Here is a 24,026-nt window from a genome sequence, read left to right on the forward strand (position 1 = left end):
AGAAATCTTTCTGTGGCTAAACAGAAATCTGCTTCGTTCTTTTTAACAGCAGGAGAACATTCCATTAGAGGTTTTTGTTTTTTTTTCCTAACCAGTCCTCTTTGATAGAAGCTTAGGTTTCTTTTTGTCTTTTTCTCTTTTTCTGTTAAAAAAAGAGCTGTACATCACTGTACATCCTGAACCTCACTGTACCTCATCTTTGCCTGCCTGTGTATTTCTGTAGGATAGGTTTGGAAAAGGAACTGCTGGGTCAGGGATCTTTGGAGATGAAATGGCACTTTTATAAGAATGGCTCAAAGCTGTTGTTCCATCCTGGTACTTCGCTCTAACCTGTGCTCAGATGCATGCAGATTTAGAGATCATAATATGTGAGCAATGCTTTTGCAATTTACCCTTCAAGGAAAATAGGGAGCAATATATTTGTTCTACAGAGGTAAAAAGTAAATGGGTGTGTTGGAATGCTGGGCGTTGAGGGCCTTTATGCGTAACTGACATCTCTTAAGACCTTGCAGAAGCGACAAAACCAATGAGAGAGACTGTTGCCAGGCTACAAACTTCAACAGAAGGCAAAAGAGATGGGTGGATGGGCGGGGGTGTTGAGCTGTGTGTAAAGGACAATATAATAACAGTAATAATCCCTTACGTTTGTACAACACTCTACAGTTTACACAGGGCTTTTACACCCGTTTTCTAACTTAAGCTGCACAATAACCTGTGCAAAAATATGAGCAGCCAAAAATATACCATAGGATCTCTGTGGGTGGACATTCTGAATTCTAAAATAATGAAAATGTGGGAATAGCATTAGTCTGTAGACCACTGGACGAGATCCATTGACCAAACCAAAGTGTTAAGACCAAGGAAGGTATGGAAGCAAACTAGCTAGCTTTATCAGGCAGAAGTAGTGGATAGTTTCCATTAGCCACGTGCTGAGAAGCATCTCCCCAAGAATGTGGAACGGATCGATGCCACAACAGCTACAGAAGAGCCACCTGAAGAACTCCTCAATGTGCACGTTCCTGTTCCTACCCCAAGAGATTCTGATCAGTGAGTTCGAGGGGGAGACCAGAAGTCATGCACTTTAATGAGCTCTCCTAGTGATGCTGATGTGCAAGGAAGTTTGTGGGTCACTGTTCTAGACGGGTCTCTGAGAACTGCAGCTAGAGGAGTTTACTCTGTGGGTCCATTGGGGCTACTAAACACATAAGTCATTGGACCTGGGCAGAGAAAAAGAAACCAGCCAATCTAGTTGGGTACTCTGGTGGATAAGTGTTTTGATAAAGGGGAAGCTTCCTGTCATTGTGATTTCTGAAGACTTCTTTAAAAATAGTAAATAAATAATGAATGGATGAATAAATAAATAAATAAATAAATAAATAAATTTATTTGCCAAGTTCCACACCAGAGGCTGTTTTAAATACACTGTAAATTGGAATGGAGGCTTGTGTTGCTATAAACAGAGTCCTGGCCTAGAGAGATGACCAAATACTGGACTTAAAGCTGGAGGACCCCACATGGGCACCCAGTTTAACCATGTCCCAGCATATGACCTTAGACTGTGACCTCATCTCTCTGAGGTTCACGTTCCTCCTCTGAAAAATGCAGAAATTCTTCTGATGCTGTATTGGCTGTGACATTCTCATTCTCCCTGTCTCTGCTATCCCTATCCATCCTTCTCTTGTAGGTCCCTAGTCTGAGCTAGCTCTCAGTCTCGGATTGAATTCCTCCTCCTTTCTCAATCAAGCTTTCCTTTATGTTCCCAGATTCTTCACAGAAGCCAAGAACGTAAGCTTCTGTGAAAATGTATGTTTGGGGAGCCTGGCTGGCTTAGTCAGTGGAGCGTGTAACTCCTGCTCTCAGGGTTGTGGATTCGAGCCCCACCTTGGGTGTAGAGGTTACTTACAAACAAAATCTTAGAAAAAAGCGTATGTTTGCATGAGTACTTGTGATATATCTGGAATGCATGCATAGATGTTCAAAACCTGCATATGTACATAAACTTCCTATTTGACTATTCTTACCAGGAAATTTTTGACCTCTTCATTATTTCTTTTCTAACTTCTTTTCTTTCCTGGAAAATGGACTTAGGAACAAAAATGTTCACCAGCCTGAATGTTCACGTTCATGCGTGTCCTTTCAGGCCACAGCACTTAAAATTTTCTTTAATATTCTTGCGCTTTGCCACAACTTTGTAATCATCTTGACTGTAATACCGACGCTTGCCCTTGAAGCTGAAGTGTTGCAGAGTGAAAAATAGAGCAAACAGAAATAAGAAGGGGCTGGTACTAGGCCATCATAGAGACTGAGATTTTAGACTTCCACACCCGTAACTAAGTTGATTTTTCATTTCATGGGGAAAGTGGTCATACTCAGGGATTGCCTTTACCCAATGTCTGTCAACACACCATGTTAAAAATGAGGACCACTGAAGCCCCTTTCCGTTCCTTTACAGTGAAAACATTGTTCAATCCAGCTCCTGCCATTGCTGACCTGGATCCTCGCTTCTACGCCCTCTCAGATGTGTTCTGCTGCAATGAAACTGAGGTAAGGATGGAAGGTTTTGCTCATTCCATGAGAAACCAAAGACTTTCATACAAACGGGTAAAGCAAAGAGGCAGGACTAATCATGTCAGTTTGATTGCGTGTGAATTCTTGAGCCCAGTGAAAACACATTTTTCAGCTAACTGGGGTGTGGAGAAAAGGAAATTAGTGAATCCTAGGTGGAGAAAAAGGTTCCCTGAGTCATCTCCATAATTTGGCACTTCTCAAACCTCAGCTAATTTTAGTCCCCTCCCTGCCTTCACACTATTGGTGTTTTGTTTTCTTTTTTAATTATTCCACATTCTATGGAATAATTAGTATTAGAGTTGCCAAATTTAGTGAATAAAAATACAGGATGCCTAGTTAAATTTGAATTTCAAACAAACAGCAAATAATATACGAAATGGACTTATGCTACAAAATTGTTTGTTATTTATCTGAAATTCAAATTCAACTGGTCTAACAACCCTAATTAATATGCAACCCCTGGAACATTTGCTACATTCTCTTGTGAAGATGCTGTGACTGCCTGAGGGAACAGACATAGGTTCTCCATGATGCCACAGGAAGGACTTCAGGGGCCACTCTGTTACGAGAGGGCTCTCTCAGTCCATCTGAGCGTCCTAATGTATAGAGCTGAGTAAAATATCTCTCAGTTACATTCAGATCGTCCCATTCATTCTGAACCATTTTAGGAAGAAAATTTCAGTATTTTTCCCTTATATAGGTCAGACAGTTTTAGACCAGAGCTCTCTCTCTCGATGTTGGGAGGCAAAGACACACTATACGATGCAACATGCAGAGAGAACGTTAGTAGTTAAAGAACTGTAATAGTAATTTTCCATGTGGTTCAGAGGCTGAATGCATGTTTCCAGGATTTCCTGACCTGCCTTTTTGTTAATTTCATCTCTCAGAACATGAAGTAAATAAAAACTAAAACAAAAACAAAAAGACTGCCACAAGGAAACTAATTTTAACCAATCACAATAAGCTATGCAGTATTTTTGAGCACCCATTATGGCCAGGCCTTGTGCTGGGAGGAAGGAATTGTGGGAAGTAATAACCATTTTATAGTAAGAAATTAGATTACCCTCCACGGCCAACTGGCGTAGATTTCCCTGCTAGATACTTGCAGAACACTATTCTTCAAACACTCATCACAGCTCAAATGACTTACTCAGTACTTCTGTCTTCTCCATTGAATTACTAGTCTTGTGAGGCCAGGGACATCTGTCTTATTCACTGTTGTATTCCTAAAGTAGGCACAGTAAGAGATTAACAACAATAATAATAAAAGAGAGCAGTTATAACAATATACTGTCATAGAAGTTTTGTGAATGATCACATTCCCTCTCTCTCAATATCTTGCTGTACTGTACCCACCCCTCCCCTACGAGATGGTGTGAGATGATAAAATGCCTGCGTGAGGGGATGAAGTGAGGTCAGCAACACAGGCACCGTGACATAGCGTTAACCTGCTGTTAACCTTCCGACGATACGACAGGAGGAGGATCACCTACTGACTGCGGCTGACCATGAGTAATTAAAACCACGGAAAGTGAAACTGCAGATACAGGGAACCTGCTGTAATTATTTCTTGTCCTTCATGGTTTCTGTGCATCAGGAATTGAGAGACGGGGCACAGCATGGCTGGTCTCTCTCGGTGATGTCTGGGGCCTGGAAGACTCACAGGCAGAGAGCTGGAATCATGGGAAGCCTACTTCACTCATGTGCCTGCTAGTTGATGCTGGCTGTTGACCAGACTTACACAAGGCCTCTCCTTGTGACCCGGGCTTCCTCACAATGTAGAAGCTGGGTTCCGAGAAACAGTATCCAGAGGGAGAGGGAGGGGGAGCCCAGCAGAAGAGTTGGCTTTTATGACTTAGCTTTGGAAGTCACGCAGTATTTCTTCTGGCCCATTCTATCGACTGAGGCAGGAAACTCTGCCCTCACACTCCACCTCTCAGTAGAAGATTGCCATTGCACAGCGTGAAAAGAGCATATACACTGTGACAAATATTGATACAGTTATCTTTGGAAATTACCATCTATTACGTTGTACCTGGCACATAGTTGGCACCTAGTAAATGCTTTTTAAATGGATGAACAAATGAACAAACTCTAGTCTTTAAGAAAATTGATCTCAAACACATAATGGAAAAAAGAAAAGCTTTAAAAACCTAACATTCTTAAGGATGACGTCTAAATTTTTTTAATGTTTATTTATTTTTGAGAGAGAGAGAGAGAGAGAGAGAGAGAGAGAGAGAAAGTGCAAGTGAAGGAGGGGCAGAGAGAGAGGGAGACACAGAATCTGAAGCAGGCTCCAGGCTCCGAGCTGTCGGCACAGAGTCCGATGTGGGGCTCGAACTTGCAAACCACGAGATCATGACCTGAGCCAAAGTCAGATGCTGAGCCACCCAGGCGCCCCTTTATGGATGACTTCTAATCTCGATAATAATGTAAATTCATGCTTTAAGACACTCTCTCTGCTCACACACAAACCATTGATATATAAAGATACAAAGGGACAATGAAAAGGTACTCACAAGCTCAAAAACAAGACACCTCCACAAATCAGAAAGGGAGCAGAATCCTAGAGCATTCAGCCCTGCGTGTGCCATATTTCAGTCCCAGAGGCAGGTGTAAGTGGTAGGGACCTCTAATGGGTAACGAGCACTAGAAATGTGCCACTCATGGGAGACTGGGGCAATGCCCCCTGCTCAAACCCAGAGATGCTGGGCTAAGGCTCCCTTGCTAACCAAAAATGTTAGAGGAAGCTGTTAAGCCTGCTGCCCAGGACTACAGCATATGTAAGGCTCCCAAACTGAGGAGATAGGAGGACAGAGGTACTGCCTCTGATCAGGAAGGAATTAAGCCAATGCTAACGTGGTGACCGTGAATGTGACGAGATTGGCAATATCGCCAATGACAGCAGAACAGGAACTCCGTATTGCCGATATAACACCTGGCTCTGGTTTAGAGACCCTTGGGGCCCGATGGATGCAACCATAAAACCACTGGAAAGGCAGGGATAAGCCTAGCGGGAGCTGAAGTGTGGGATTCTCCAACTCTCAGAGAGCAAAGTGAGCCTTCAGATGACAAAACATAATGCTCAAGAGTTATCCAATAAAATCAACAATCCAAGATGAATTTTCCCAGGGTGAAATCCAAATGGTGAAGCAGTGCAAAAAAGACATTAAAATAAGCATGACTGAGGGATGCCAGGTGGCTCAGTCAGTTGAGCATCCAACTCTTGAGTTCAGCTCAGGTCATGATCCCAGGGTTGTTGGGATCAAGCCCCACATCGGGCTCTGTGCTGAGTATGGAGTTGCTTAGGACTCTCCTTCTCTCTCTCTCCCCTCCCCCCACTCACTCTCAATAAATAGATAGATATGATTGAGATTCTCATTCATTAAAAAAAAAGAGAAACAGAATCAAAGCAACAATATGTGAATACAAAAATCAGTCAATTAGAAATTTGAAAATGACACTGAAAACTATAGAAAGCTTATGAAAGAAATTGAAGAAGACACAAAGAAATGGGAAAACATTCCATGCTCATGGATTGGAAGAGGAAATACTGTTAAAATGTCGATACTACCCAAAGCAATCTACATATTCAACGCAATCCCTATCAAAATAACACCAGCATTCTTCACAGAGCAAGAACAAACAATTCTAAAATTTGTATGGAACCAGAAAAGACTTTGAATAGCCAAAGTAATGTTGAAAAAGAAAACCAAAGCTGGAGGCATTACAATTCGAGACTTTGAGCTAGATTACAAAGCTGTAATCATCAAGACAATATGGCAGTGGCACAAGAACAGACACTCTAATCAACGGAACAGAATAGAGAACCCAGAAGTGGACCCACAAACGTATGGCCAACTAATCTCTGACAAAGCAAGAAAGAATATCCAATGGAAAAAAGTCTCTTCAGCAAATGGTGTTGGCAAGACTGGACGGTGACATGCAGAAGAATGAACCTGGACCACTTTCTTACACCACACACAAAAAACAAACTCAAAATGGATGAAAAACACTAATTAAAATCTTTCTACAAAATACTCATTAGGTAAACACACTGGAATCAAAGAATTAGTGAATTGAAAAAGAATCTTGATCAATTCACCCAGAAGTGAAAAGCTCAATTCACCTAGAAATATCACAGAAACTTTGTTTTTAATACTAAAGAGGAAATTGGAGAAAAGAAAGATAGGTTGAGAGGCTCTAACATACATCTAATGGAAGTGAAAGAAGAGAAAGGAGAGAACTGGAGAGAAGCCATATTGGAGAAAAAAACTGCAGGTTGTTTTCTAGAACTGAAGAAAGGCACAAGTCTTCAGATCAAAAGTGTATTAAAAGTACCACTTGAGATACACAGATACAACTGTCTACTAACATACATTTTAGTGGAACTGCATAAAATCCAAAGTCAAAACAAAAATATTTTTAAATGGCCAGAGGAAAAAAAACCAGATTTTATATACATGATAAGAATATCCAATACTTCATTGTTTGTAAAAGGGGAAAATGGAAAAATGAGTGTCCGTGAAAAGGAGAATAAATTTTTTTTAAACTGTAATATATTTGCAGTATTTTTGCAGTATATGGAATGCTACATATATATACACAAATGAAATAATGTTAAGGGGAAAAGCACATTAATACATAATATCTATGGAGGACATTATCTTTTTTTAATGTTTTTTTTAATGTTTATTTATTATTGAGAGACAGAGCATGAGCATGGGAGGGGCAGAGAGAAGGGGAGACGCAGAATCTGAAACAAGCTCCGGGCTCCGAGCTGTCAGCACAGAGCCCGACGCAGGGCTTGAACTTACGAACCGTGAGATCATGACCTGAGCCGAAGTTGGACACTTAACCAACTGAGCCACCCAGGTGCCCCGTTGTTTATTTTATTTTTGAGAGAGAGATAAACAGAGCGTGAGAAGAGGAGGGGCAGAGCGAGAGGGAGACACAGAATCAGAAGCACGCTCCAGGCTCTGAGCTGTCAGCACAAAGCCTGACATGGGGCTCAAACCCACGAACCCTGAGATCATGACCTGAGCCAAAGTTGGATGCTTAACCAGCTGAGCCACCCAGGCACTCCATCATTTACCTCCTTTAGAGAAAAATAACTGAAGCAAATAAAATAAAACGTTAAGACTTATTAAAAGTGGGTGGTAGGTGGGGCGCCTGGGTGGCTCAGTCGGTTAAGCATCCGACTCCAGCTCAGGTCATGATCTCGCAGTTCGTGAGTTCGAGCCCCATGTCGGGCTCTGGTGCTGACAGCTCAGAGCCTGGAGCCTGCTTCGGATTCTGTGTCCCCCTTTCTCTCCGCCCCACCCCTGCTTGTGCTCTGTCTCTCTGTGTCTTTCAAAAATGAATAAACGTAAAAAAAAAAAATTTTTTTTTAAGTGGGTGGTAGGTACATGGGTGTTTGTTGCATTATTTTTACGTTCAGGATCTTTCATCAAAGAATCGTTTTTTAACAGGTTTTTAGAAACCACAAGAATTCAGTGTTTCTGAAAATAGACCCAACTAACTCAACAGATGTAAGTGATCTCAGTAATGAAGATCAGTGAAAAACTTATAAAAAGAAAACAGAAGGTGGCCTTAAGGCATAGCCAACTCAGACAGGGTGTGGAAAAGATGGTTCAGGAAGGACACATGGTCAAGTTAACAAAACCTTTGCTGCCAGGGAAGACCAAACCCCAGAAGGAGCAGACACTGTGGGATGACTTATAGGCAACAAAAAGGGTTAATCTGGGCATGTTCAGAGCAAGCACAGGAAGAGATAGACCCATTCTTAGGAAGAAATAGGATATAGAAAAGACAGAATTTGGTGATAAACTTTTTGAGTCAAAAAGTATCATATAATTCATCTGGTCCAGTGAATTTTCAGCCACTAATTTCAGAACCATAGAGGGTCCCCACAGAAGCTAGAGGGGTACCTAGGGGGTGAGGAAGCAGGGCTACAGCCCTTCACCCCTACTTCAGCCAGAGCCCTTTTTATATTCTGGGAGAGAACTGTGGTCCTGTGCAAGCCCCTCATTTTATACGTGACTTGGCAAAAGTCCCAGAGTTAGTAAATGGTGGACATCTCCTGAATATATCAGCACGTTGCTTTCTCTGCTCCATGTCAGTGCCCCTCCTACCCTGCTTCCAATTTCTTGAGCAGAAACAAACAAAAGAAATGGGTGTTGTGCAAATATGGAAAGCTATAACCAGTAATAAGAGAAAGGCATTATGACCCAAGAGGAGCCTAGAAGAAATACAACCTTAGGGGTAAAATTTACAGACACGACTTATATATCAAAGTCATTGGCAGCGGCCCCTCCCTTACTCCTTTCTTCCTTCCCCTCTTCCTTTCTTTTGTAGAATTCTTTGTTCCCCCTAACTCTTTATGATGAAAATTATCATACATACACACAGAAATGCTGGAAGGGCAACACAACGAAGAGTGATATACTCTCCACCTAAACAGTTGTTAACATCTGCTATATGCTTCCCCTCTCCACTGTGTGTATTTCTTTTTGTTTTTGTTGAGTCATTTCAAAGTAAGCTGCACATAACATGAAACCTCACCCCTAAATACTTCAGTGTGCATCTCCTAAGAGGAGCCACAACACCATTTTCACACCTAAGAAAATTATTAGTGATTCTGTGCTGTCATCTAATATCCAGGCCACATTCACATTTCCCCTGTTGTCCCCAAAATGTCATTGATAGCGAGTTTTTGTCATTGTTATAGGGTTTTTAATTTATTTTCCTGAGCCAGTATCCATCAAAGTTCCCCGCTGCATTGGTTGTTATGCAAAAGAAGGGGGACATTTTTCTAGAAAACCAAATCTAATCTGGAAATAGACCCAGGTTACTTTTCTCACCGCTGTTTCCTTTCACTTTTCTGTATTCCAGGCCGAGATCCTAACTGGCCTCACGGTCAGCAGCCCTGCAGACGCTGGGAAGGCTGCACAGGTGCTCTTGGAAAGGGGGTGCCAGGTCGTAATCATCACCTTAGGTGCTGAAGGCTGTGTGATGCTGTCACAGACAGAACCTGTCCCAAAGCACATCCCCACAGAGAAGGTCAAGGCTGTGGATACCACGGTAGGTTTTAAAATTTCAGAATCATTTCTGCCCCCCTTGAGAATCATCATTTATAACAAAGATACTACACCTGAATTTTTGGATCATAAGGTAAGGGCCCAAGGAGGTAATACGGTAGAAGAGAAGAAAAACCAGGCAGGAGCACTATATCTTAATCCTTCCCCAACCCACTGTGGGACTTTCTACAAGTCACTTAACCTCTCTGAGCCTCAGTTTCCTCATCCATAAAAACAGAATATCAGTAAAACTGTACTTGTATCACCTATATTCATTCATTGATTCATCCAGTAAATATGTATTGAATACCTGTTATGCCAGTCATCTATTAAGTTCTGGGGCTATCGTGATGAACAAGACATAGTCTCTGCCCTCGTGGGGCTTAGATTTTAGACAGTATGCCCAGCTGCTGGTTCTTACAAGCCTCCTGTGTGGAATGAAAGCGCAAGGATCACTGGCTGGCAAAACTCATTCTTTTGGCCATCAGATAATGCCCGCTATCATCTACTATGCGCTTACTGTGTCTCTTTGGCATACATCTCATGTGATCTTTACAACAATGCCATGAGCTATATTATCTTCATTTTACAGATTTAGACACTTGCTTAGGACCATAATGCTAGGAAGTAACAGAGCTGGGGGTTCAAAACTTGGCCTGTGGACTCCAGACACTTCTTGTGTAAGGCATGCATTAAGGACAAGCAGGTTACATAGACGAGTCACAGCCCAGAAGGGGGTGGAAGGGAAGACAAGCTAGAAAAAAAAGCTCAGAGGTCCTCTAAATCTGGGAAAATAAGAATTATTGTTTATGACCTAGAATTGAGAAGAGCAAACAAAATCGATAAATACCAGGAACGTAAAACTAGAGTTGGGGAAGAGTAAACATTTTAGAGTTTGTATTTATAAGAAATTAATGTGTAATTACTTATAAAATACATTTTGGTTTTTATGCTTAGAAAAGGCTTTAAAATGTGGGTCATTAAATAAATAAAATAAAATAAAATAAAATAAAATGTGGGTCATTTATCAAAAAGGAGCCTAAGCAAATGTAATGAAGTCATGGATGCAAATACGCTCTGAAAGACAGATAAGTACAAGGACTGCTTTTTATCACATGAAATCACACCCTGATTGCCTTTCACAATGTGCTGATCAGATATTTGATCAGTTGCACTCGGTGGTGTCATTCTCTTCATAGTTAGTCATTTTGGGAACCACGAATTTTTTTCCTGTTCTGTCACGGACAGTCGCCTGAACTTGAGAGGTTCCTTCTGAGTTCTGAAATCGACCCTGCATGAGACTAAAACGAGTCCAGGTCCTGAACTACAGCAGAAAAGTTTACTCTTCCGTTGCTAAAAATGAAGGACCCTCATGAAGATGTCGGGCCTACGTATCTACCCCGAAAGAGACTCAGCCTCTGCTTCGGGTGTCTGTGTCAGCCACAGCTCCTTTGCCCACAAGCACCAAAGCACAACTGGAGTGGGCCTACACAGGAACAGGGATGTATTCGGTGCACCTGGCTGAGAGTCCGAAGGTACGGCCAAGGGCAGAAGTGAAGCCATGTCATGGGGGCCCACTCACCCCCTCCCTGTTGGCTCTGCCTGCCTTGCTGTGCTGGGCTTTGAGCTCAGGCGGGCCCACTCCTGGGAGTGGTCCCAGATAGCTGTCTGCCCACACAGTGCCCCATGTCGTGTCCCCATCCCTGGTGTCAAATAAAAATCAAAGAACTCTCATCAGAGGATGGGAAGTGGATGCTGGTCATACAAAAACAAGCCCCGCCTGGAATGTGGAAATGCCCTGCCTGGGTATGGGACAAAGTGATGAAGACACCAGCCTTGGAAATGTTCATATTTGAATCGATAGTCATTATCCTCAGAGCCATTTCATGTTGAAGGATTGGATTTCCTAGATAGTGATGGATTGCGTCTTGAGCATCTTAAATACAGCAGGGTGCACAAGGAGGTTTTCACACTTTGCTGATACTGTTTTGTGCCCTTTCATTTGGTTTCTTAGCATGTGCACTTAAGTTTTTGGTTTCAGGAAAGTTGAAACACAGTGAGAGCTCAGAGGAGAAAAGATTACTTAAATGCTTGGAGGCAGGAGGTAGAGCACGGGATCACGAAAATCGGGGCACTGGATTGGGATCAGTGAATTTTTCCGTCAAGGGCCAGACAGTAAAGTTTTAGGTTTCACGGACCTTATGCCACAACTGCTCACCTCTGCCATTGTCGCATGAAAGCAGCCATAAACAACTTTGTATGCTATCCAAAACGAAGTTGGTATTAATCCAAACTAGACTGTTTTAAGTTAAGATGTTAACCGGAATCACCAGTGCAATCACTAAAAAAAGAACTCAAAAAAAGAAGAAGAAAAAAAAGGCGCCTGGGTGGCTCAGTCGGTTAAGCGAAAGACTTCGACTCAGGTCATGATCACATGGTTCATGGATTCAAGTCCCGCGTCAGGTTCTATGCTGACAGCTCAGAGCCTGGAGACTGCTTTGGATTCTGTGTCTCCCTCTCTCCTGCCCATACCCTGCTTGCTCTCTGTCTCTATCTCTCAAAAATAAATAAACATTAAAAAAAAAATTTTTTTTTAAACCTGAAAGAAACAAAAGAATTACCATGGTACACTTCAAAATATCTATTTAACGGGCACCTGGCTGGCTCATTCGTTAAGCATCTGACTTCTGCTCAGGTCATAATCACACAGTTTGTGAGTTCAAGCCCTGCATCGGGCAAACTCGAGCTCCACTTCTCTCTCTCTCCCTCTCTTAATCCCTCTCTCTGCCCCTTCTGGGATTCGCGCTCTCTCTCTCTCTCTCTCTCTCTCTCCCCACCCCCCTGTCTCTCTCTCTCAAAAAAAAAAAAAAAAAATTAACACAAAAGAGGGCAGGAATGGAGGAATAAAGAAGGTACTGGAAGATTATGCTGTTGTAAACTGAGGGATAAAACTAGCCCTGAGGGAGATAAGGGATCCAGGAAGCAGACGGTGCCACAGAGGAGAGAAGCCGGGGTGGTGAAGGGAAGTCCCAGGGCAGCAGCTATGCAGCAGGCCTGCAGCAAGGCGGGTCCCAGTCCCCAAGAGAGCAGGAGAGCGGAGAGCCCTGGAGGAGCGACTCCCAGAAACAAAAGCAAAAACAGGAAAGGACAAAGAAGGAAATAGCAGAATACCCATGTGTTGGCATATGACCAAAGATTTTTAGTTTTCTTGCAGAATTTGAGGATGAAGTAGCAATTAATTATGTTGAAAACTGTGGAAATGAAAAAAAAAAGGAGGCAAATATTTTTGCTCTACGTCATCTGCAGTCTCAGGGTAAAAGTATGATTAAGTAAATATTCGCACGCCACGTGGCTGTAAAGACATGGTCCTAACAGTGCAAGTGCCGATTCTTGATTTAACCAAAAATAGAGATTAGAATCCTGTTTTGAAGATGGAAGGATAAAGTGAGTGTGTGATCTGTGTGCACCTGGGGGAAGAGAAGAGAACTGAATGCTCATTCTCCAGAGTTGGGAGTCAAGAGAGAATATCGGAAACTGATTTTTAAAAACAGCAGTATAAGCATATTACCAGAGGGAGAAGATGAATACCAGAAGAAACTTAAAGGGAATTTAAAGTATTTGCCTCATGGAAATGGTTCAAGAGAGAGATGGGGCGTTTACTCCTTAAGCGTTGTCTTTTTACACTATGTGTATGGATGGCTTTGATTTTTTTCCTAAATGACAAAACACGATGAGATACCACTTGTCACCCGCTAGAATCAAAAACAGTAATGAGCGTACCTAGGACATGGAAAAATTAGAACCCTCAAACGATGCCAGTGGGAAGGTAAAATAGTGTAGTCGCTTTGGGAAACAGTCTGGAAGGGCTGCGAAAAGTTAATTTTCTAGTTACCATAGGACCCAGCAATTGTCCTTCTAGGTCTCCACCCAAGAGAAATGAAAACACGTGCCCACACAAAAACCTGTACATGAATGTTTCTGGCAGCATTGTTCCCGATAGCCCCAAATAGGAAACAACCTGACTTTGAACAGCAGATGACTGGATAGACAGATTGAGGCACCTACATATAATAGACTGCTGTTCAGCCATAAAATGGAATACTGATACAGGCCACAGTGTGGATGAATATCCAGAACATTACGCTAAGTGAAAGAAGACAAACCTAAAGGCCACATATTATATGCTTCCAAGTCTATGCCATGTCCAGAATAGGTAAATCTATAGAAACGGAAGGTAGATGGATGGTCACTGGCAGCTGGGGAGACGGGGTCAGGAGACTAATGAATGGGTATGAGGGTTCCTCTCTGGGCTGAGGAAGACATTCTGGAATTAGATAGTGGTGATACATAGACAACCTTGTGGATACCCTGAAAACCAGTGAATTGTTCACTTTTAAAGGGTGAGTTTTGTGGTAGGTTAGAATTATATCAATTTAGAAAACAAAGGTCAAACAATAACAAAAAGATCCACCTAGGCACTTCACCCGTGAACGGATACTCTTGTGATAAAGAATCTTCCACTTCATTGCTCTACTGAATCTACTGAATGGGCTCTCAACATCCCCCAGCGGAGCAGAGGTGACACGGGAAACAAGGGTGGTTATTTTCTGGGGGTCAAATCTCCCTCAGCCTTTTTTATGCTCTTTGTCCTCTCATCCTGCACTCTCATTTTTAAAATCCTTGCCTGTTCTGCACATACCTGTTCGGCCTCTTCATAGGTCTAATAAAGAGGAGATAATTCACATGGCGAGGTGAGGAACTCCCAGGGAGGCATTTTCTTCTGAACAAATGGGCTTCTTCACTTTTCTGTCAGGAGGGCATTACTTGCCCTCAGGAGGTTTATGACCTCACATTTCCCCTTCTCCTAATCCCTTACGAGGCACACCTTCAAAAAAAAAAAAAATCATGTTGTGCAACCTCAACGGATACAATTTTTGTCAATCTTAACCTCAACAAAGCTGGCCAAGATAAAATCAGTCAGTCAGGGATGGCATGGGTGGTGGAAACACCTTTAGCTGGATTGCACATTTTCCAGCCCGCCCTGGAAGGGGCCAGTCCCGCTCCGCGTCAGTACTCCCGCAGGCTGCTACATTCATTTGCCTCCGTGTTGATAGTTGCTGTATCACTTCTATTTTTACATCCATTTTTCCTGCTGTACGACAGTGAGATGGTGGCAGTAGTGCAGATGTCCTCGGCTCAGTTGGGAAGACATGACAGACATGTCGCTCTTCCCATCTCTGTGTTACCTGAATCTCAGCCTCAAAATGCCACGGCACTCGTGTCCTCGGTGCAGTCCTCCAACCTGAAGGTCAGGGGGCTTTGCTGTCTTGTGTCGATTGCACTACATAATCACCCCGTAGTCGAGAGTCACACACATTTAAGCACTGTCATCTTCTAGGTTATTGTGCTACTGTGATATATCATTAATTATCCTTGACCTACAGGCTGTATAAAATTCTTGACACAGAAATTGTTTTTCTACACGTAAATGGTTGAGTCCTAGAATCTGCATTGGTACTCTTAAGAATTTCGCCCATAGGCTAAATCCATCTTTCCAAACCTTCACCTTATAAGTCATTATAATTCAGGGTATATAAGTAAGCTAAGAGTAATCAAAAGCCAGGAGCATGGGGATTCTCTTACCTCTTCCTTATTCCCCTTTCTTTCTATCCATTATATTTGAGTCCTATAGTGCTCAAAGTTGCAGGTGTGGCACTAGGCAATGTCAGCCCAGCTGCATGGATGTCCCCATCAGATGACTCAGGGCTTGGAGACTCAGCTCTGAACTAGAAATTGCACCAGTAGGAAGTGGTGATAGTTTCTTTTCAAGTTTGCATGGAAGCACTCCTAAAGGTACCGTGATTGCTGAGGCTGGTGGGTTACCCACAGCTTTCCAAGGTCACTTCTCCTCAGTGTATTCCCCTCATCCTGGGGTCTGGCCTTCGGCCATCCAGGCTGTTCTTAAGGGTTGGCTCCCATTAACTTACCTCTGAGGCACCATCCAGAATGATAGTTCAGCCTTTGAAAACCCAGATTTGAACCCATTTTTCCCATCGTGGTATGACTTCCACACCCCCATCCTACACCTGCACCCTCTTCCCACTCTCACCCCCTAGCCAGTGGAAGGCCAAGCCAACATTGCCAGATGTCATTAGAACAAATGGATTTAGGTGCTTTTAAGGGATGTTTCTCAGCCCAGGCAAACTGAGGTATTTCCTGCTCCAAATGTAGTTTGAGCTCCCCTCACTGTTGATTGCCAGTACTTGAAGAAGGGTTGGGAGAATAAAACACTGTGGGTAAAGAATGATAGAATCGGGGGTGCTGAACAGGTAATTATTACATAATAAGGCTAACTTCAACTGCCATATCAAGTTATTATGCAAGAAGTAATTGTTGTTTCCTTCACATTTTGACCTTAGGAAAATTAATATCTACTGATACTGCCGCTACTCAAAGTGTCTTGGAAAATTTTTTTGGAACTGCTTTGAGAGCACCTTTACCCTACTTTCCAGTCTACTGGGGTTTTTTCTTTCTATTCATAAAATTAATACGTACTTAGCGTTCAAGAGTAGAAAAAAAAGCAGAAAACGTAGAAAAGTATAAAAAAGAAAGTCAAATACCCATGAATCTACCACTCAAATGTAACTACTGTTATCCTTTTAAAGATTTTATTTTTAAGTAATTTTTAAATAAGACTTTTTTTTGAGCCCACATGGGGCTCAAACCTATAACCCCAAGATCAAGACTCACACGCTCTACCGGCCAAGCCAGCAAGGCACCCCGTCTACTATTATCCTCTTAATATAAATCCTTCCATTTTTTTTTCCATACCAATTCATGCACTCTTGAATATCTTTTAACAGAAAATTTGAGTATTTGCCCCTGCAGAGATTAATATGTGTAACTATGGGAAGCCTCTACAACTCAAAAATATCAACCATTTCTCTAGAATAATGTAAATGGACAATTCACTGAAGAAGAAATGCAAAAAAATAAATGTGTGGGCACCTGGGTGGCTCAGTCTATTAAGCATCTGATTCTTGATTTCAGCTCAGGTCATAATCTCACAGTTGTGAGATTGAACCTCACCTCGGGCTCTGCTCTGGGCATGAAGCCTGCTTAAGATTCTCGCACCCCCACCCCCACTTCTGCCCCTCCCTGCTTGCTTGAGTGCACTCTCTCTCAAAAAAAAAAAAAAAAAAAAAAAGGAAAGACAAAAAAAGAAAGAAATGTGATAATGTTCAACCTCACAAGAAATCAAGAATATTTAAATGAAAGTAACAGTGAGATCCCCCTTTATTGCCCATCAGTTTGGCAAAAAGTAAAGACTGATAATGTCAAAGTCCCAATAAATTGGAAAACACATGCTCTCATATAATTCTGGTAGGAGTGTAAATTTGTACAATGTTTTCAGAGGGAAATTTGACTAACAGTTTTTAAATTTGGCCCAGTAACTCTTCTAAGAATCTATCTTGCAGAACTGCTCATATATACAAATATTTGTATAAGAATATTCCAGCTTTGTAATAATCAAAAGTGGATCAGACATATCTATACAATCATCAGTAGGAGAAAGTCAAATTTAATGATATGGTGCCATTTATTTAAAAATAACTGTAGCTATCCATAAATAAAAGCATAGCATATTTTAAAAATCTGGGAAAAAATAACCCACCAAACTATTGCTCATGGGGAGGGCCAGGGGATGGGAGGCAGGTGTTGTAAAGGAGGACTTCTACATTCTACTCCATGTTCTTCTGAATTGTTTGAGTTTTTCCAAGACCCTTTATTTTTCATGCATTACTTTAAAATTTGGAAGAAAATACAATTTGGAGACACATCAAAAAGCTATTTGGAGCCACATCTAGCAAATAAGAGAGGTGATATCATTTCTCAAAGGGTGTACGGGGGGGGGGGGGGGGCTGGGTGGCTCAATCAGTTGAGTGTCTGACTTCTCAGGCCATGATCTCTTGGTTCATGCATTTGAGCCCCATGTCAGGCTCTGTGCTGACAGTTCAGAGCCTGGAGCCTGCTTTGGATTCGGTGCCTCCCTCCCTCTCCACCCTTCCCCCACTCACACTCCATCTCTCCATCTCTCCATCTTTCTCTCTCTCTCTCTCTCTCTCTCTCTCTCTCAACTAAATAAACATTTTTAAAAGTCATTGTTTTTTTTTTAAAGAGGCCTGAACCTTTAAAAAAAAAAAAAAAAACTTGCCACTACCTTCCCAAAGGAGCCAGTAATTGGCCAAGTTCACTCTTGGCCTCCTAAAGAACCTCTCAACCATCCCAAGATCTCTGTGTAAGTAGGCTGAGTAACACTTTGACTTAAAATAACTTCTGAATGGATAGACACTTGATGCCAAGGAAATGATCTGCATTGCCTTCTCATCCAGGCCCTGGAGCCTCTTTAAGTCTAGATATTTCACTACACATTTTTGACAGGCTTTTTTTCCCTTAATCTTTCTAAAGAAACAATCTCTCTCAAAAATATGTTAGTTTATACAGTTTCCTTTGGAAATCACAGAATAAATGTCAAAGCTGCATTTTTCTGTTCCTCACTCAAATGCATAGCCTATCTTCAGAGAAGCTTTACTCAGCATCAGGTTTTCTTTCTGAATGTGTCTGCTTACATGTCTTAAACTCTTCAAGCCTTATTCCCACAATTAATAATAGGTTGAATGATCTAGACTTTGGCCTTGCCACAGCTCTTGGTCTCTATTAATCGATGACCTGAAGGAGTTGTAAAAGGGCCCAGGCCATAGGTGATACCTCATGTTTAGGTACTTAATAGTTCACATACTTCACCATTCCTGTACCTCCGGTTTGAAACACACCTGAGTGGAATGGCTCCTGGGGGGAGGAGGAACATAGGTAACACAGTCCTTTGGACTGAAGCTTGTCCCCTCTAAAATTCATATGCTGAAGTAAGGAGGTAATTAAGGCTGAACGAGGTCATAAGGATGGAGCCTAGACCCCATAGGATTAATGTTCTTTTAGGAAAAGACACCAGAGAGCTCGCTGTCTATCTGTGTCTGCTCAGAGGTTAGAGCACACAGCAAGATGGTGGCATCCTGGGGAAAAACTGAGAGCTTTCCCCCTAAGGTCAGGTACAAGACAGGGATATCCACTCTCGCCACTGTTATTCAACATAGTATCAGAAGTCTTACCCTCAGCCATCAGACAACGCAAAGAAATAAAAGGCATCCAAATCAGCCAGGAGGAAGTCCAACTTCCACTCTTCACAGATGACATGATACTCTGTATGGAAAACCCAAAAGATTCCACCAAAAAACTGCTGGCACTGATTCATGAATTTGGCAAAGTTGTAGGATATAAAATCAATGCACAGAAATCGGTTGCATTCCTATACGCCAACAATGAAGCAATAGAAAGAGAAATCAAGGAATCGGTCCCATTTACAATTGCACCAAAACCCATAAAATACCTAGGAGTAAATCTAACCAAAGAGGTCAAAAATCTATACACTTAAAACTATAGAAAGTTTATGAAAGAAATTGAAGAAGACACAAAAAATGGAAAAAGATTCCATGCTCCTGGATAGGAAGAACAAATATTGTTAAAATGTCGATACCACCCAAAGCAATCTACATATCCAGTGTGATCCCTATCAAAATAATACCAGCATTCTTCACAGACCTAGAACAAACAATCCTAAAATTTGTATGGAATCAGAAAAGACCCCAAATAACCAAAGCAATCCTGAAAAAGAAAACCAAAGCAGGAGGCATCACAATTGCAGACTTCAAGCTGTATTACAAAGATGTAATCATCAAAACAGTATGGTACTGGCACAAAAACAGACACTCAGATCAATGGAACAGAATAGAGAACCCAGAAATGGACCCACAAACGTATGGCCAACTAATCTTTGACAAAGCAGGAAACAATATCCAATGGAATAAAGACAGTCTCTTCAGCAAGTGGTGCTGGGAAAACTGGACAGCGACATGCAGAAAAATGAACCTGGACCACTTTCTTACACTATACACGAAAATAAACTCAAAGTGGATGAAAGACCTAAATGTAAGACAGGAAGCCATCAAAATCCTAGAGGAGAAAGCAGGCAAAAACCTCTTTGTCCTTGGCCGCAGCAACCTCTTACTCAACACGTCTCCAGAGGCAAAGGAAATAAAAGCAGAAATGAACTATTGGGACCTCATCAAAATAAAAAGCTTCTGCACAGTGAAGGAAACAATCAGCAAAACTAAAAGGCAACCAACAGAATGGGAAACAATATTTGCAAGTAATATATCAGATATAGGGTTAGTATCCAAAGTCTATAAAGAACTTACCAGACTCAACACCCAAAAAACAAATAATCCAGTGAAGAAATGGGCAAAAGACAGGAATAGACACTTCTCCAAAGAAGACATCCAGATGGCCAACCGACACATGAAAACATGCTCCACATCACTCATCATCAGGGAAATACAAATCAAAACCACAATGACATACCCCCTCACACCTGTCAGAATGGCTAACATGAACAACTCAGGCAGCAACAGATGTTGGCAAGGATGCGGAGAAAGAGGATCTCTTTTGCATTGCTGGTAAGAATGCAAACTGGTGCAGCCACTCTGGAAAAACAGGATGGAGGTTCCTCAAAAAATTAAAAATAGAACTACCCTACGATCCAGCAACTGCACCACTAGGTATTTATCCAAGGGATACGGGTGTGCTGTTTCAAAGGGACACATGCACCCCCATGTTTATAGCAGCACTATCAACAATAGCCAAAGTATGGAAAGAGCGCAAATGTCCATCGATGGATGAACAGATAAAGAAGATGTGGTATATGTATACAATGGAGTATGACTCGGCAATCAAAAAGAATGAAATCTTGCCATTTGCAACTACGTGGATGGAACTGGAGGGTATTATGCTAAGTGAAATTAGTCAGAGAAAGACAAAAATCCTATGACTTCACTCATAGGAGGACTTTAAGAGACAAAACAGATGAACATAAGGGAAGGGAAGCAAAAATAATACAAAAACAGGGAGGGGGACAAAACATGAGAGACTCTTAAATATGGAAAACAAACAGTTACTAGCGGGGTTGTGGGAGGGGGGATGGGCTAAATGGGTAAGGGGCACTAAGGAATCTACTCCTGAAATCATTGTTGCACTATATGCTAACTTGGATGTAAATTTTAAAAATTAATTTTAAAAAATTAAAAGAAAAAAAGATGGTGGCACCCTGCAAGCCCAGGAGAAGAAGCCTCAGAATGAAACCTACCTTGTGAGCACCTTGATCTTGGACTTCCAGCCTCCAGAACTGTGAGAAGTAAATTTCTGTTGTTCAAGCCACTCAGCCTGTGGCTTTTTTTGTACAGTGGCCCAAGCAGGACTAACAGGAAAGCAAATGAATGTACTTCAGAAGTGATCTAAAGCAAAAACTGAAAAGTCAGCTGTTTTGTGAGGAGGAAATAATCTGAATTGAACTAACAGGATCATCCTAAATCACCCTCTTGGTGAAAACCATCTTGAGTGTTTTGCTTATGGTTCAACTGTAATAATCGGTCCCAGTGGGTAAGGCCAGATGATGTCTTGAGCTCAGACCCTAATCTAGCCAGTAATTAGCAGGCTGCTTTGGGCAAAGGACTCAATTATGTTTGGGCTCAGGTTGTGCATCCAAACATGACATGTCTGGGGTGGGTGATCTCTGAGGCATCTTAGACCTCTGACATTCCATGATTCTTACAGATTCTTGGGAACATGAGGATTCTTAGGCTAATCTGGAAAGCCAGGCACCATGCTGTGCTGGGCTTTGTGCTGGACTCCATGTGCTCAGAACAACCCCACAAGACAAGGTTAATGCCCATTTTAGAGAGGAGGAGAGTAATGCTCCCAAAGGCAAACAGCCTGACTGGTCATACAGCTGGTAAGTTGGCAGAGCCAGGAACTGCTTGCCGGTCTGTCTGTCTGACTCTAACATCCACGTACTCTCTACTGCACCCCTCTTCCTCTTGATTTTGTGGCAGTCTGCCTAGCCTTCAGTCCCTCCTAGTTGGCCTTCCAGCACTGACTTTCCTTGTCACTTGTTAAGATACAGGCTTCTGTAATCACTCCATTTCTCTAGATGTTCAGGAGCTACCAGATCCTGCAAAGGCACTGCCTGCTTTGTGCCGTACGGTGCAGCCTCACTTAAATGCAGTAACCCAGGGGCACCTGGGTGGCTCAGTCGGTTGAGCATCTGACTTCGGCTCAGGTCATGATCTCACGGTTCGTGGGTTCGAGCCCGCATCAGGCTCTGTGCTGACAGCTCTCTCAGAGCCTGGAGGCTGCTTCAGATTGTGTGTCTCCTTCTCTCTCTGCCCCCCCCACCCTCTCTCTCTCAAAAATAAATAAATGTAAAAAAATTTTTAAATGCAGTGACCCATATATGGCTCTAAGAATAGTTCCTGGCGCACGTGAATACTCAGTACCTTTTAGTGCTCATTAGTAGGTCCCCATGTGTCTGTTCATTGAACCTGGATCACGCGGGGGGTACCAGGAAGTATGCGCCAGGTGCTTGCATCACTCTCCAGTACACAGAGTGGACATAACCTTGGCTCTGTATATTACAGAAAAGAAACCCAAGTCCCACTGCCATTCAGTTCCAGCATCTTCCTGTACAAGACAAGGAGCTGGACTGCACGGCTAGTAGTGTGTGGCAGGATCATCCTGTCCAGATTGCAAAGTTTTGGGCACAGATAGATCACTTCCGTTCATTCTTGTCATTGAATGACTAACTCTGAAGGAGAGGTGCACCACTCCCAGTGAGTATAACCAAATCATCTTTCCGTGAGGCTTCTTTAAATAGAGGCCTGAACTGCTAACTAGAGAGGCTAGGGAAAATAGAGTTCCTCTTTTTTAACATTCCCAAACTAACTCTCTAGTTTAAGGAAAGACAAAAACACTCATTCCCTGCCTAGCAAACTCCTATCCATCCTCAAGGTCCAGCTCAGAGAGTTCTTCTTGGGAAATCCCAGTGCTTACTATATGCTTGGCACATAATAATTATGTGAAAAAACGAAAGAGTTCTAGTTCCTTGTGGGAAAGTAAGTAGTGTGTGTATTAGGGCCGCTTGGTCTCACTGAGCCACTGAGTGTTCTCAGGGGACTAGAGGATCGACAGGATTCCTTATAGTCCTTAAGTTCTACCTTGAATATGTCAAGGGAAAGAATAAATCTCAGACACAAATGCTCTTTTCTAATGTTATGAAAACAAAGTACCCAGTTGCCCATTTTAAAACCTATCTTTAGATTATTTTACCTGCAGGGATAGAAAGGCCAGGCCAAAAAAAATGAAGTTACAGAAGTAAATGGCATCTCTGAAACCAGCATCATAGAATACAGAAAACCCAGGTGAGGCTCCGAAATACCCATCTTAATCTTAGGAATGATATCAATAAATGGGCATGATATCTGAACCACTCTGCCAACTCTGGCTGCCAGAAAAGATGAAAATGAAAAAAAAAGTTGACTGGATATGAAGAAAGGACAGAGGACAAGATAATTGCTAAAGACACTGATTGACAAGGCACAAGACATCCGTCAGGCCCGGGGGGTCCATATTAGCTCTATTACATTACTTCCATATCAGCAGATCACCTCATTTACTGGCTAATCAGGCAGAATTAAATATTTTAAATTATCTTTCTTAATCCTGCATGGGATCCGTTGAAAACACAGGGCTCTAAAAATCTAATTGTAACTGCTTACCAGAAATGTCATCTTCACTTGGAGGAACTGAACCAGGGCCAACTACGAGGCTGTCTTTTCCGTTTTCCTAAAGTACTGTCCCACCTGTCCCACGGCTGGACCTGGACACGCATGCACATGTGCCTAGTGCCAGACATCTTAGGGGCTCCCGAGCAGGAAGCTGGGATCCCTGGCCCTGCTTCAGAACTCAAATACAGCCAGAGATTGAAAAGAGCAATGGTAGTGGAGAACAGGGGCATGGAGGTGGAAGGAAGATGTAGAGGAAAAAATAATGTTAAAACATCAGCAAAAGTCAAGAGAGCAAACTCTAAATCTAGATGTAGAGTGTTCTGTGGGCCTCGATGCTCCCTGACTGAAAGGACAGGAGACAGTCCCTGTCCCGGTAAGAAGGGGCGGTTTCAGGGTGTATGAACTTGCTTATCCAGCCACAAGGAAGACTTCTCGCTTCCTACCCCTACCCTCCACTTCTCCCCGCTCCTGGAGAGCAGCGTGGTGTCTTGTGTCCTTGATAGCAGGGTGATAACTTGGCTGGGAGGTGGCAGTCAGGACTACACCGTAGTGCTTCTAAAGTGGCTTCCAGTATGTGAAGATGTTGCTTGGGTAGACCTGAAATTGTGAGGAGGTGAAGAAACCATCTGGAGCCAAGCTGTAGAGC

At 42.4% G+C, this 24,026-nt stretch overlaps 1 protein-coding gene across 8 annotated transcripts in view; it reads left to right on the forward strand.

The window, feature by feature from the left end:
• RBKS (ribokinase) overlaps positions 1-24,026 on the forward strand; it is a 125,344-nt gene that overhangs the window by 38,709 nt on the left and 62,609 nt on the right. For all 8 annotated transcript variants that reach the window (XR_007151142.1, XM_047854029.1, XM_047854025.1 and 5 more), the window contains 2 exons: positions 2,453-2,544; positions 9,463-9,651. Coding sequence is in view for 7 of the 8 variants with exons in the window: in XM_047854029.1 (XP_047709985.1) it covers positions 2,453-2,544; positions 9,463-9,651 (281 nt within the window). In the remaining variant the exon portion in view is untranslated. The remainder of the gene's footprint in view (positions 1-2,452; positions 2,545-9,462; positions 9,652-24,026) is intronic.

This window comes from Prionailurus viverrinus, chromosome A3, assembly GCF_022837055.1.
Source record: "Prionailurus viverrinus isolate Anna chromosome A3, UM_Priviv_1.0, whole genome shotgun sequence".
Taxonomy (NCBI): Eukaryota; Metazoa; Chordata; class Mammalia; order Carnivora; family Felidae; genus Prionailurus; species Prionailurus viverrinus.